This window comes from Oryza sativa, chromosome 10, assembly GCF_034140825.1.
Source record: "Oryza sativa Japonica Group chromosome 10, ASM3414082v1".
NCBI classification, from domain to species: domain Eukaryota; kingdom Viridiplantae; phylum Streptophyta; class Magnoliopsida; order Poales; family Poaceae; genus Oryza; species Oryza sativa.
In genome coordinates, this window is record NC_089044.1 from 18712289 (window position 1) to 18727009 (window position 14721).

General features: G+C 39.1%; 1 protein-coding gene across 1 annotated transcript; it reads left to right on the top strand.

Moving 5' to 3' along the window:
- Window positions 1–6940: 6940 nt before the first annotated feature.
- LOC4348918 (auxin response factor 22-like) lies at window positions 6941–11997 on the top strand. The gene is made up of 4 exons (NM_001423064.1): window positions 6941–7183; window positions 7271–8422; window positions 10609–11495; window positions 11604–11997. The coding sequence occupies exons 2-4, from the start codon at window positions 7310–7312 to the stop codon at window positions 11698–11700; spliced, it is 2097 nt and encodes a 698-aa protein (NP_001409993.1). The 5' UTR covers window positions 6941–7183; window positions 7271–7309; the 3' UTR covers window positions 11701–11997.
- Window positions 11998–14721: the final 2724 nt, after the last annotated feature.

The window sequence follows — 14721 nt, forward strand, 5'->3', positions numbered from 1 at the left end:
GGACGCAACTATAGATCATTTATGATCATATTTTGTATAAAGAAGTTTTTAGAATTAATTTTAATTAGTCGTTAACATGTACATTAGACAAGCTATTATTACAGATATCATAAATATTAACATTATGTTAAACATGTTAGTTACCATTTAAATTGTAGATGATAATAACAAAAGAAGTGTCTACGTCAGTCACAGCTTGCTAATTAATAATTTCGATTTTTAAATTATATTAATAAAAAATAGCCCAAGCTAGGTAAGATGTCATATTTATAAATTAAAAATTTTCAATTAAATTAGAGACCGTGTTGTTTTCATTTGCATGATATATTTAACATGTACGATTCACCGAATTAATTGTTAGGTTTTTCTAGTTAACGCGTGTGCTCCTTAAAACATCCATTAGTGCGGTATGGGTATGTAATTGACTTCTTATTAAATACTACATTATTAACCATTACGAAACCAATATTGCCACAAATACATTAAAATATGTATATCCGTATAGGTTTTAACACCAAATATACTTGTAATTTGACTAATTATTTATTAAAATAAATGAAGTTTGACATTTCGAAATAAAAATATATTCCTTAAGAAAAATGTCATATGAAAAGAGTCATGGCTATATAATTACACCTATCACGGTACAGGTCCTCTTACCTACAAACAGTAAACGTGCGTGGTTTTTCTTTTTCCAAATAAGAGTGTGTGGCTATGTTTTTAAATCAGCCTTTAGCAAGCCTAGATTTATCGGTGATCTCTGTCTCTGTGATAGTGCGTTAAAGATATCTATTTGCAGGGATTTTGTTTGTAGTGTATTGATTTTTGAAAAATTACACGGAAATCATACACTCCAACACTATTTATACGTTTGAATGAAAGCATTGATAATGATATGCGAAGAGAATACTCACTGCTTCCTCCGTTTCACAACGTAAGACTTTCTAGCATTGTACATATTCATATAGATGTTAATAAATTTAGGTATATATATGTGTCTAAATTTAGTAGGGCAGTCCCAACCCTCCACCTAGGATGGTGTGGTATTAACTACATTGTCATGTAGGACTTTTAGGTTATGTGACACTATATTAATTAAGAGAGAGAGTGAAGAGAGGAAGAAACTGGGTCTCATGCAAGACACAGCTTCAACACGAGAACTTATGTACTAGACACTATCAAATTTTGCATTGGGAGAGAATAGTGTCTTCATAATAGATGAAGAATAAATATGATTGGTAGAGAAGAGAGATGATGTATTTATTAATGGCCCACTTTAAGAAACCATGGGTTGTAAAATGTAGTTTCTATTGTGATGTCTTATTGACATGGTACCATAGACACTACTTATAAATATTATGTGTTGAGACTACCCTTAACATCTAGTATATGAGTATGAGTAATGCTAGAAAGTTTTATAATATTAAACAGAGGGAGTATTCAATTAAACTTGTACTTTTAAAAGCGTACCTGCAGTATCAGGCTATCAGCATCCATAAAAGAAGTTACTCCACTCCAGCAGTAACTACTCGTTAAAACCACTTGATCAAAATAAGACACTTTCTAGTACAAATGACAAAATACGGAGGTCAGGTCACCACCAAAACCCCGTATCAGATTTCCCTGCCAACCCTGCCTGTCTGCGGTACACTGTTTATTACACCACGACAACCCATTCAACTCCTGTCCCATCAAAAAGGCCAAGAAACACATACTCCACTACAGTGGACTCCAATGTTCATCTCCCATATCGCCTTGCTCCTTCAATTCGTCTGTCGATTTCCAGGTCGGATTGGATCATGGATTCCTTTGGATCCATTTCATGGATAATTTCAGGCCTCATTGTTTGTCCCTTTCCTCCAAAAAAAATCAATTATAGTTAAAATTTAAATAAAAAAATCAAGTTAATTGTAAGATATTTATAACGCAGTTTCTTTGTCAGCATTACGTGTGTTTGAGAGAAAGGAAAAGAAGAATATTGATAATATACGTAAAATGAGATGAGTTATTAGTGTATAATTAATTGAGTATTAAATATTATTTTTTTTAAAAAATAATAATATGATTCTTAAGCAACTTTTCTATATAACTTTTTTTTGCAAAAATACACAGTTTAGCAGTACTTTCCTTATTATTCCCTCCGTCCCAGAATATAGCAACCTAGGATCGGATGGAACATATCTTAGTACGACGAATCTGGATATGCCCCTGTCATTCGTAGTACTAGAATACGTCCTATTCGGTTCCAATTCGGTTCCAGGTTGCTATATTTTGGGACGAAGAGAGTACTAATAAACCATTTTGGTTTATAATCAGTTCTCGACTAATCAATGAGGCTCCTTCAGCCGATCGATGAACAGAAACACACAGAAAAGGTTGGCTGTAAAACGCAGCGGATGGCGCCCAAAAGGAAGAACATTACGATCACAAAAAGGCAGAGAAACAACAGTCGCGTGCGTACCGTATGCCGGGCGACACAGTACCGCGGTTGGTACCTTGCTAGTAGTGATCGGCAACAGAGTTTTTGCTGCTACACAGTGTCCGAATAATGAATATTGTTTGATGAGGGGGATCGCTTTTGTCATTTGATGAGCTACAGGGGGAGAGCTAACCGTATCTGCCAGCAATGGTGCCAGTGCTATAGACTGTAGTTCTGGAAAAAAAATTATTTTGGCCCCGGCATAGTTCGGCCAAAACAGAGGATGGTATATATTAACCATGCATGGTGATAAGATCGAGCTTTGTTTGGAGGGTAATTTTACCATTCTTCAAAAAGTATTAGGAGGTACCACACTTTCAAGTATAAAATTTGGTACCTCCAGATATACTAAATACCTTGAGTTACAAAAAATTTAGTGTAAAGTTGAGGTACCTCGAGATACTTTTTCAAGGATCATAAAATTTCTTTTGTTTGGAACATGGGAATTTTTATAGAAATGGGTTCAATTCGCGAGTCCGATTATCCTTGCCCTACACAAGATTACACTATATGCTACGTAGTGTAGTACATGGTCCCATTTGAGATAGCTGAAATTGATATATTCATAGATAATCAGATTATTTTATAGCTATTTGAGGGCATAAATAAAGAAATTAACTACTACAAAGTATTCCATAAAAAATTATATAGAAAATTATTACGCAAAACACACTATTTAGAAGTTTGAAAAATAAAAGTTTGAAAAATAAAGAAAATCCAGAATTAAAAAAGGAACATGGCCATTGTGTTGAGTAATTCATCTAATACTCTTGTACTACACACGGTAAGAATTTACTTTACATCAGCTATATGGTAGGAGCAGTAGAAATTTACGATAGAACAAACTCGGATGCCGACTCTTCGATGAGGAGTCGCATTCACTGACATGGTAGGGTATCATGCCTTTTGGATGGGCTTGTGTTGTGTGGGTGATGAACTTGCGATAGGGGCCATGCACTGTTCTAGGGTCAATGAGCAAAGATGCATGGGTAGTTTGGCTATGGGTTTCTAAATCCAAATTCAGTAGTTGGGGTAATGATAGTGATATATAAGGATGTGCACGTTTTTCCTTACAAATGCACTGATTTGGATGTGTTGTGGTATAGTTCTTTTTAAATATTACGACTTTAAATCTTATTCCAATGAATATTACACAAATCTAGAAGCGTTGTCAATAATAATTTAGTAAGGACATGATTCATCTTAACTCTATCTTTTTTATAAACTTGCCAGCATTGTCCGTTCAAAGGTCATGTGAGTTGGTATCGGAATTTCGCTGCTTTTTTTTGAAAAACAATCCTTTTTAATAGAAAAAAAAAATCTTAAAATCAAGACAACATGGAAAATATATTTATCGTAGTATCTTCCCATCAGAACAATATCCCAGCAATTTCTCTGAAACATGCATAATTCCACTAATTGAGAACCAACCAGACCAAAAGCAGGAGACGCTAATTTGTCTCTAACCACCATCATTACCCATCACTAAACACTCCCCCAAAACGTGTAGAGAGAACCACTGATGATGTTGATGATGATGATGATGCATGAGATGACTTCGATTTGGTTTGGTTAATTTCTTCATCAGCTGGCCGGCCGGTAGCACGAGCGGCCTCGGCGAGAGAGAGAGAAGATAGGGGTTGTGTTTGGACAACCCACCGATCCGGTGCTGGATCCAACGGAAACCGGGCCATTTTTTACACCGATCACGATGAGATCTGGGGGGAGTGCACGCACGCAGATGAGTGCATCATAAATCACCGAAAAATCTCTCTCTGAGATGGGAGTTTGGTTGACCTCGACATTGGCCTGCCTTCCTGTGAGCTGGCTCCCGTGCAACATTTGGCCTTTTTTTTTCTTCTTTGTTGCAATTGATCTAGACTTCGGACCAGCACACGGGCATGTGTTGTAGATTGTTTCGCCAACCTACAGGTTGCACGGATTATGATTATAGATACTATAAATATTAAAATTTTAATATTATACTATATGTTTACTAACTTTGAAATCATAGCTTCTTATAGTGAAAGAAGAGCTCATATCAGTTACAATTTGGTAACCGTTAATCTTAATTTTTAGAACTAAGTTAATAAAAATCATTAATTGAAAGTCCGAGATAGATACGATTTCGTATTTATTGATTAAGGATTCGAGAGTTATCAAATTAGAGCCATGTCATTTTCAGTTACGTTATTTGACACTCAACACGATCTACGGCCACGATAATATAATCATTTAGAACATATGAATTTTATATGATTTTTTATAAGGTTTTAGTGTCTAGTTTCTAGCTCCGAAGAAGGTCTAAGATGTCTTATCATCCGGACTACTCCCTCCGTTTTAAAATGTTTGACACCGTTGACTTTTTGGTACATGTTTAGCCATTCGTCTTATTCAAAAAATTTAAGTAATTATTTATTCTTTTTATGTCATTTGATTCATTGTTAAATATACTTTCATGTACACATATAGTTTTACATATTTCACAATTTTTTTTAATAAGACAAACGGTCAAACGTATGCTAAAAAGTCAACGGTGTCAAACATTTTGAAACGAAGGGAGTATATAGTATGTTGACATTATTTATCGCTTTGTGAGACTATATAGAATGTTGACATTATCTATCGCTTTATGATATAGAGGAGTAAGAATTTAGCTCTAGCTTCTGACGAAGAAAGACAATGATTTTTTTTCTTCATTATAAAATAAATGTTTGTCTGAAAAACAATTCACCAAGAACAACCATAACACCGCAACCACCAATTCCCGCAAAAGCAAAGATCAGTTTTCTGAATGAACCAGAAAGTCTTGCGGCAGTAATAAATCCCCACAACTGTCACAAAATTAAAGGAGAAAAGCACACGCATAGATCATCGTCAACTACAGTCGCGCGAAACCGGGCGATGTGCCCCGTCCAACTCCGACCCGTCCCTGTCCTTGCAATTAGCCCTACGTGGCTTGCTTAATTTGCTTCTTGTCCCAACAGTTGTTGTTGGTTGGATCCAAATTCCCGGTAATCTGTTTCTTTCTTGCGCTAGAGATGGCACCAAATGATACTAGTATTTTTGTTTTGTTTTGTTTGTGAGGGCACAAAAATGGTGATTAGTAGGACATTGGTGGTAAGGGGTTTTGATGAACTTTGGGAGACGATTCGGCCGGTTTTGGTTTCATCAGATGGTCCAGCTTCCATGAGCAAAAATGGACTGTTGCTTGTTGTTTCGGAGGAGGTTTGATCTGTAATAATTGGAGAAATTCCCTTCTTCAGTTGAGAGCTGCTGATTCCGATGGCGTGTTCTTTTTTCTGTCATGGATTACTGTGGGTATGTTTTCTAAGACGAACTTTAATACTCTCTGTTTTAAATTATTATAATTTTAATTTTATTCTAAGTCAAATATTTTACCATTAATTTGCATACATATATAATTTAACCTCTTAAGATTTATGGTTTAGATTTACATACCATATATAATTAACATGCCGTTAAACCGCATAAATTTATGCCCAAGAATAAATACATAAATTTCTAAAATTATTAGTGAAAGTTAGCAAAATTTTGATTTAGAACAAACCGTGAACGACAAGTAATTGAGTAAGTAACATTCCTTTTCAGAATTTCTAGGTTTTTAAGTATTTTTTAACTTTATAATATATTTAATTATTTCATTTGTGCCCTAGAATAATCGACAAACACTCTATTTCGTCCCCCAACGCATCATTCATAAAAACTTTATAACATTCTTCATCCGACACATTAAAAAACAAATGCATACTACAAATTCTAAACCATCCTAGGTTTGTGGGAGTACCTAACTAGAAACATCATTTAGATTGCATAAGTTCAAAACAACCACGCACGAACCAAATTTCAGTGGAGATTATCTAGCAGTCTGTTCGGGTAGCTTCTGTAAAAAAAAAAAAACAAAAAGAAAATCAAGCGGACACAATATAATGTGTTTAGTTCATGCAAAAATTGAAAATTTGATTGAAATTGAAATGATGCGATGAAAATATTGAAAGTTTGTGTGTAGAAAAGTTTTAATGTGATAAAAAAATTGAAAGTTTGAAGAAAGAAAAAAGTTAAGAACTAAACCAGGCAATCTGAATTATAAATTCAGAAACATTCTGTAAAAAAAAAAAACCACAACCAAACCACTCGGTCTCATCTCATCAGTCGTCACTGATCCGCAGACTCCGCGCCCGTGCAGCACCCCGAGCCCGAGCCCCACCGACAACAGAGTAGAATCCGACCCACCCACTGACACGTGGTCCCCACCCACCCCACCTGTCCCCACCCGTCATCATCACTCTCGCCGCGCTGTCCGCTTCTCGCGCCGCCGCACCCGATCCCGACCTGACGTGTGGGCCCGTCTCCACTGCACTACCAGCAGCAGCCGCAGCAGCGAAGCGAAGCGAGCGACCCCTCTCTCCTCTAAGCCAAGCAAAAACACAAGGAGAACTCGCCATAATTCCAATCCACTGTGCCCTAGCTCGCCCACCTCTTCCTCCCCCGCGAGAGAGAGAGGAGAGAGAATTCGATCTCTTCTTTCTCCCTTTTTTTCTGTTCGGTTTTTGCGGTGTGGGAGGGGGCGTGGATTTGATGTAGATTATTAGGGACTACCACCACCACCGTTTCTGTTGCAGTTGCGGAATTGGAGGATTGTGTGTTTGGTTTCTTGATCTGAGGAGGAAGAAGACATGAGAGGTAGTATCGTTTGTGTTTCTTTGTGATGATTTCGATTCAGTTTGCGTTTTGTGTTTTGTTTTTTTGATTTAGTTTTGGATTGGCAAGGTTTGGTGGGTGAGCGGTGATCGCATTTGGGGGTTGGAGATGAAGGAGGTGGGGGAGGTGGAGGAGGTGAGGTGCTTGGACCCGCAGCTATGGCACGCGTGCGCGGGCGGGATGGTGCAGATGCCGGCGCCGCGTTCCCGGGTGTACTACTTCGCGCAGGGCCACGCCGAGCACGCCGACGGCGGAGGCGGGGCGGCGGCGGCGGCCGCGGAGCTGGGGCCGCGCGCGCTCCCGCCGCTCGTGCTCTGCCGCGTCGAAGGGGTCCAGTTCCTGGCCGATCGGGACTCCGACGAGGTGTACGCCAAGATCCGCCTCGCGCCGGTCGCCCCCGGGGAGGCCGAGTTCCGGGAGCCCGACGAGCTCTGCCCGCTCGGCGCCGCCGGCGACGCGGCGGAGCCGTCGCCGGAGAAGCCGACCTCGTTCGCCAAGACGCTCACGCAGTCCGACGCCAACAACGGCGGCGGCTTCTCGGTGCCCCGCTACTGCGCCGAGACCATCTTCCCCAAGCTGGACTACAGGGCCGACCCGCCGGTGCAGACGGTGCTCGCCAAGGACGTCCACGGCGTGGTCTGGAAGTTCCGCCACATCTACCGCGGCACGCCGCGCCGGCATTTGCTCACCACCGGGTGGAGCACGTTCGTGAACCAGAAGAAGCTCGTCGCGGGGGACTCGATCGTGTTCCTGCGCACCAGGCACGGGGAGCTCTGCGTCGGGATACGGCGGGCGAAGCGGATGGCGTGCGGGGGGATGGAGTGCATGTCGGGGTGGAACGCGCCGGGCTATGGCGGCGGCGGCTTCTCGGCGTTCTTAAAGGAGGAGGAGAGTAAGCTGATGAAGGGCCATGGTGGTGGTGGGTACATGAAGGGCAAGGGGAAGGTGAGGATGGCCGATGTCGTGGAGGCCGCTAGCCTCGCGTCGAGCGGGCAGCCGTTCGAGGTGGCGTACTACCCGAGGGCTAGCACCCCGGATTTTGTCGTGAAGGCTGCGTCGGTGCAGGCCGCAATGAGGATCCAGTGGTGCTCCGGGATGAGGTTCAAGATGGCTTTTGAGACAGAGGATTCATCAAGGATTAGCTGGTTTATGGGGACAATATCTTCTGTTCAGGTTGCTGATCCCAACAGATGGCCGAATTCGCCGTGGAGACTTCTTCAGGTTTGCTTGATCCAGTGTTATTTATAGTTGTTACATTTCACAGAATTGGCGCTGGATGCATGCCCTGCATTGTGTTGACTAATATCTATTGCTTCTCAGTGTTGCTAGAACTTGCTGTTCATATATTATCAGTTATGTTTGAAATTAGCTAGAGTGGCAAACTGCTGTTGAATGTCAATCTCATCAATTAGTGATGGTGGAACCTGAGTGGGTTACTAGCCTGATGTTCACGGTTTTCAGTGAATGTGTTCTTGTCTTCTTGGTCTTAAACTGAGGTTTCTCTACTCAAGTTATCAACATATTGATTAGGAATTTGTACAATGGTGGGTTCGGGTTCCAGGTTCCTACTTTATTTAATGAAATCATGCAATGAGTAAAGCCGGTGGGAATCCCAGGGTATTAGGACTTAGGAGGATGCAATAGGTAGGAACAGCAGAGTGTTCTTTTCTGATAGGTAGTAACAAACTCGTTATGAAGGAAAAGGGTTTTTGGTCCTTGGGAGCTTGCTTGGTGCTTAAAAGTTGGATTGTCTCTTTGCTAGTTCTACAAGTGGCTGTATTCTTTTTTGACACTCGGCAGTTAACCCTTTTAATTCCGAGTGCAGCATTTAAATTCTCCCATGCAACTGCCAAATTGATATCAGATGCCACACCTTTGCATCCGACCTTCACCTCAGTCCAAATGAAGAATTGAAAAGGCATGATATATTAGCTGGACACAATAAACAACAGAAATTGGGCTGTTGGGCCCAGTTAAACGAGCAACGGTATGTTTAGTTGCATTAACCTAGGATGTATTAAACAAATTTCTAAGCATATAATGAACTGCATATTTTTAGAAAGTAATTATTTTACCTACATGAAACTACACTGTTTGATAGACCCATTCTGAATCCTGTTCCCTTCAAATTGATAGTATACGCTGCATCAGTCTCTTCCAGTGGTCAATAATTGAGATCAGGGTCTTCATTGTCAGAAGTTTCATTTGCAATCAATCATGTATCACAGGGCCCATATATCATCTTTCATGCTTGACATAATCATTTAAGAGCATCCATTAGCCACACAATTGAAATGTGCTAAAAAATGTCCTTAGCTTTGCATCTTTCAAAAATTTCACGAGGAAAAATTTTATCACCCGACACATCGAACCACTGAATGTTGTATCCGCCATATGCTCAGCCTACATCCCACCTTGTATCCACGTCATTGTGCCCTTTTGCTCTCAGCCGTATTGCGCCCACTAAACATATTGTATCTGCTAGGACTGAGAGAGGCAGACCCATGTAAATTTGTGTATATTGGGGGGTTGTAGGGGGCAAAGAAAAACCTGCCAGAAATTAATTATTTATGGTGTTTTACTATTTTTCTGCCCATTCGCTTTTCATTGGCAAACTTTCTCACCCCAGCCCTGCCCAAGAGCCACTTGTTCTGGCATCATGGTTATCCGTCGCCAACACCACTCATCTACCTCTGACACGAAGTTATAGTTTGAAAGCGAGATTAACCTTAAACAATATGTGTTTCCTGCCAAGTGCCAAATACTGCATACACTTTTTAAAACAAATGCAATAAATTGGGTGGTAACATCATATTTAATATGCTATTAGAAGGAAAGCTATTAGTTGTTACCGGTACTAGTATAATTGTATGCTAGTAGCAGTAGAACTTCAAGTGAGGGAGTGAGCTATATTGCTGTCCACATGTCTCAATAAGTATCTCCTTCACTGCCATAAATTTGTCTTTTTCACCAGTTTCCCCTCATATGATAGCTGGCTGATATTGTTAATCAGCACATACCAGACATCAACTTTTGAAGAGGAGATTAAAACTAATGGTGCTGGCCTAGCTGAATATGCTAGTTCTATTGGCAGATGTGCCATATGATTATTAGCTCCTTCCTTTCCTGTCAATATACATTGGATGTCAGCTTGGCATGTACAATAAGGCAATGAAGGGATACATGGGGGATGCTTTGCTAGTATTATTATTAAGTGAGATGTTGGAAATTCATGCTGCTTACGCAGTCATAGCAGATCTAGATAGAGTTGGCTTGTGAAAGTGAAACATCAACGGTAGTTGCCAGTTTTGCCTATTTTAGTTGTGCTGACCTCAGTGTGCTTTTCTTCATTGCTGCACTATATCCTTTTCTAATTCTCATGGTTGCAATTTGCAAAATTCTTACAGGTGACATGGGATGAACCGGACCTGTTGCAGAATGTGAAATGTGTCAGCCCATGGCTTGTGGAGCTTGTGTCAAGTATTCCACCAATCCATTTAGGACCATTTTCGTCACCTCGAAAGAAGTTGCGGGTTCCCCCACATCCTGACTTCCCATTTGAGGGTCATCTTCTGAACCCAATTTTCCATGGGAACCCACTTGGTCCTAGCAACAGCCCACTATGCTGTTACCCGGACACCGCTCCTGCAGGCATACAGGGAGCCAGGCATGCTCAATTTGGTTTACCACTAACAGACCACCAGCTTAACAAGCTGCACCTTGGTCTGTTACATAGCGGCAGTTTTAACAGACTTGATGCTATTACTCCACCTTCCCGGATATCAAAGGGCTTTGTGGTCAGTAGTGCACCAGCCCATGACAATATCTCTTGTTTGTTGTCAATCAGTACACCACAGGTCGCAGAGAAATCTGATGACAGAAAGACGACACCCCATATAATGCTGTTTGGAAAGGCTATATTTACTGAGCAGCAGATAACTTCAAGCGGATCAACAGAGACACTCTCCCCTGGAGTTACTGGAAATAGCTCACCTAATGGCAATGCGCACAAGACAGGAAATGCATCTGATGGTTCTGGTTCATCAATTTGCATTGGTTTCTCATCTCAAGGTCACGAGGCTTCTGACCTTGGTTTAGAAGCTGGTCACTGCAAGGTATTTATGGAATCGGAGGACGTTGGTCGCACCATTGATTTGTCTGTCTTTGGGTCATACGAAGAACTGTATGGTCGGCTGGCTGACATGTTCGGAATCGAGAAAGAAGAAATCATAAACCATCTTCATTTCCGTGACGCAGCTGGTGTAGTCAAGCATCCGGGTGAGGTACCATTCAGGTGAGGACCTCATTATCATATCGTTAGTTTTTTTTTCCCTTACAATCCTCTAACAAGTTTATTGCGATTGCGATGAGATATATCTAATCCATTCTATTTACGTTATAGTGACTTCATGAAAGCGGCACGGAGGCTTACAATAATAGCCGGCGACAGGGAGAGAATTGAGAGACCTCTCATCGAATGCTTAGTTGAGCAGGCGTGATAGTTCAATAAACTCCCGTTTGAATTTAATTCTGAAATATGAATCGTAGCGTGAAAAGACTTCCTTTGTTACATGTACTTGCGTTGGGCTGTTAACTAAGCAGACCTGCTTTGTATTGTCAGTGTTGTGGATTGCTCAAGTTAAGGTGTGTGTGTTTTTATCTTGCCTCGGTTAGCTGTCAGTTTCTTTGTTGCAATCAGTGGTCATGTTCTTCTGTTCAAGTTCGTAAACCAAACACTTGGATGAATCTTAGTCAAAATAAAAGTTCCTTGGGAAATCCTACAATTTCACAGCTCACTGTTACTACTTGCTAGTGCCAAATGCATCCTGAATCTGTCAGAAAAGCATCAGGGCCTGACGCAATTTTTCTACTTGTCCAATTGGTCTTTTATAGTAGTTGCAATTTGCAAGTCGGGAAACCACAGCCTAGAGTTGGAACTTGGAAGTGGTTTTGCTTACGATTTCGGGCTTCATTTTCTGAGATGAGTGAATGAGAACGAGCCCTTGCGTGTTGATCTGGGAAGGGAGAAGGCAAAAACAAACTATCCAGTGTCTTTTGGTCAAAAGAGAGAACAGAAGTAGCAGTACGTAGTAGTAAATTTGTGGCATAAGCGTGTGAAAAAAAAAAAGAAAGATGCGATCACTCGCACACGTGCGCAAGTTACCAAGAACGGTCGGTATGTACGACGTGTAGCTATCATCAATTAATTAATCATCGTCATGTGGTTGTGCATTTCGTCGAAAGAGACCGGCAGAGTAGTTTAGGGTTTGTTTAGGTTGCGTTTAGATCCAAAGTTTGGATCCAAACTTCAGTCCTTTTTCATCACATCAACATGTCATACACACACAACTTTTCAGTCACATCATCTCTAATTTCAACCAAAATACAAACTTTGCGCTAAACTAAACACAGCCTTAGTTGGTGAAATAAAAATTTTTAGGTGTCACATTGGACGTTTGACTGGATGTCGGAAGGGATTTTCGGATACGAATGAAAAAACTAATTTCATAACTCGCTTGGAAACTGCGAGACGAATGTTTTGAGCCTAATTAATCCATTATTAACATATGTGGGTTACTATAGCACTTATAGCTAATCATGGACTAATTAGGCTTAAAAGATTCATCTCGTGATTTACATGTAAACTGTGCAATTAGTTTTTTTTATCTATATTTAATGCTCTATACATATGTATAAATATTCAATTTGATGTTTTTGGGAACTAAACATGCTCTTACTAGATAAAGCACCATCGTGAAATAATCCAAACGACATATTTGCAAACGAAAAATAATTTCTGAACAAACATTTTAATGCGTGTTTCTAGCGATATAAAGTAAAGGCTGAAAAATAAACTTGGGTGAAGAAAACACTAAAATCAGCTTCAAATTTAAGATTGAAAATTCAAGTTTTGACTGATAAGTATGAGTATAAGTGAAAAGATGAAGCTGAGGTGTACACTGCTGCCAAAAGTTGTAGGATAACGTGTACTCATATCAGGTACAAAATGAAGCCGGGGTGTACACTTTGCACAATAACATCTTAAATAGAACTTCAGTTATAGAAATACAATATTACAGCTTCATAAGAGAAAAAAAAAGACAATAGGCCAATAATCCAAATACTAAAACATAATTTGAGGTGATCCGGCAACGTTAGAAATATTGACGACGTGACTTTATAAAAGAAAAGAGATAATAGATCAGATCTAAATGTCATAATTAAGATGATATACACATATAAAGTTTATGAGAGAAGATGGATAGTTTGCACCATAGATACTTCCTCTATTTTCTTCATTTGAAAATATAAGGCACACCCACCATTAATCTAAAGATAATTATTATCACATTCTAGTATGTATCATCCAAAAAATATAATACATACTAGTATGGTAGATGATTATTGCTAGTTCACTATAAGATCTACAAAAGTTACACCGATACTATGATACGGATGCACGATACGCCATTGCTGGTTAAAAATAATATAAAGATGAAGAAACAAAAGGTTAAGATTTTAAATATAGAGGAGACGGCAATTCAATTTAATTTAATCAATAGGACGATCACACAATCCATCCGTCTAAAAGTATAAAAATATAAAGTGCATTAATTTTTGCACAATAATACTTTGATCATTGGTTTGTTTCATTATATAGCATCAACAACTACAGAATTAATATTACATCATATAGCAAATATGAATTTATCGGTATTACTTGGATCATGTAACACTAAACAAATATATTGATGCCTTAGTTATTAATCAAAAGTTGCACATATTTTTTTTGGGGGAAAAGTTGTACATATTAATTAATATAACTGAATACACGCATGTCGTTTTATATTTTGAACATGGGATAACTTTGATTTAGGCTTGATATCCAAACTAGAAGTGTCGGCGAAGTATTAATTAAGAGAAGTATCCAGAATTAATTTATTATTTTGAAAAACTGAAAATCACCTATATGTGAATAGTACATATATAGAAAGGTTGATTAGTCCTGCAGGGATAGGTGTAATTTATAAAAATATAGACATAATGTCCATACTAAAGTGTATGATGTAGAAGGATATCAGTTAAATATTTTATTCTATTTCCATATTATGTTAGTTGGATAGAAGTATAATAGTTTGATAATTGTGGGCAATGAGATGGAATTTGTATTCCATAAATTCTTAAAGTATAAGTCCTGAACACTATGAAATAGAAGAATGAAAGTAAATAGTTTATTAATAATATATTATCTGACAAGAAGCATAATAGTTTGATAGTTGTTGCTAGGAGGTAGAACCTGTCCAAAAGCACCACCTAATTATATAATAGATTGAACATAAGATTTGTGTTCAGTAGATTAAATGCTTTAAGATTTATTTCAAAATTATGCTGGTGATTAAATGTTTTAAGAAGTCTAAGAGCACATATTGATGGTCCTAAAGTTTTACATAATTATGTGTTCTGTGTTGTAGCTGTTATACTTTTACTATTCCTTATACAAATTTATAATACAATTACTA

What these genes read in the sequence shown, in the direction of transcription:
- LOC4348918 (NM_001423064.1), top strand. Translation starts at nt 7,310, where the DNA reads ATGAAGGAGGTGGGGGAGGTGGAGGAGGTGAGGTGCTTGGACCCGCAG. An exon ending in CGCCGTGGAGACTTCTTCAG is followed by an intron (nt 8,423 to 10,608) that starts GTTTGCTTGATC and finishes AAATTCTTACAG; the next exon opens with GTGACATGGGATGAACCGGA. An exon ending in CCGGGTGAGGTACCATTCAG is followed by an intron (nt 11,496 to 11,603) that starts GTGAGGACCTCA and finishes TTTACGTTATAG; the next exon opens with TGACTTCATGAAAGCGGCAC.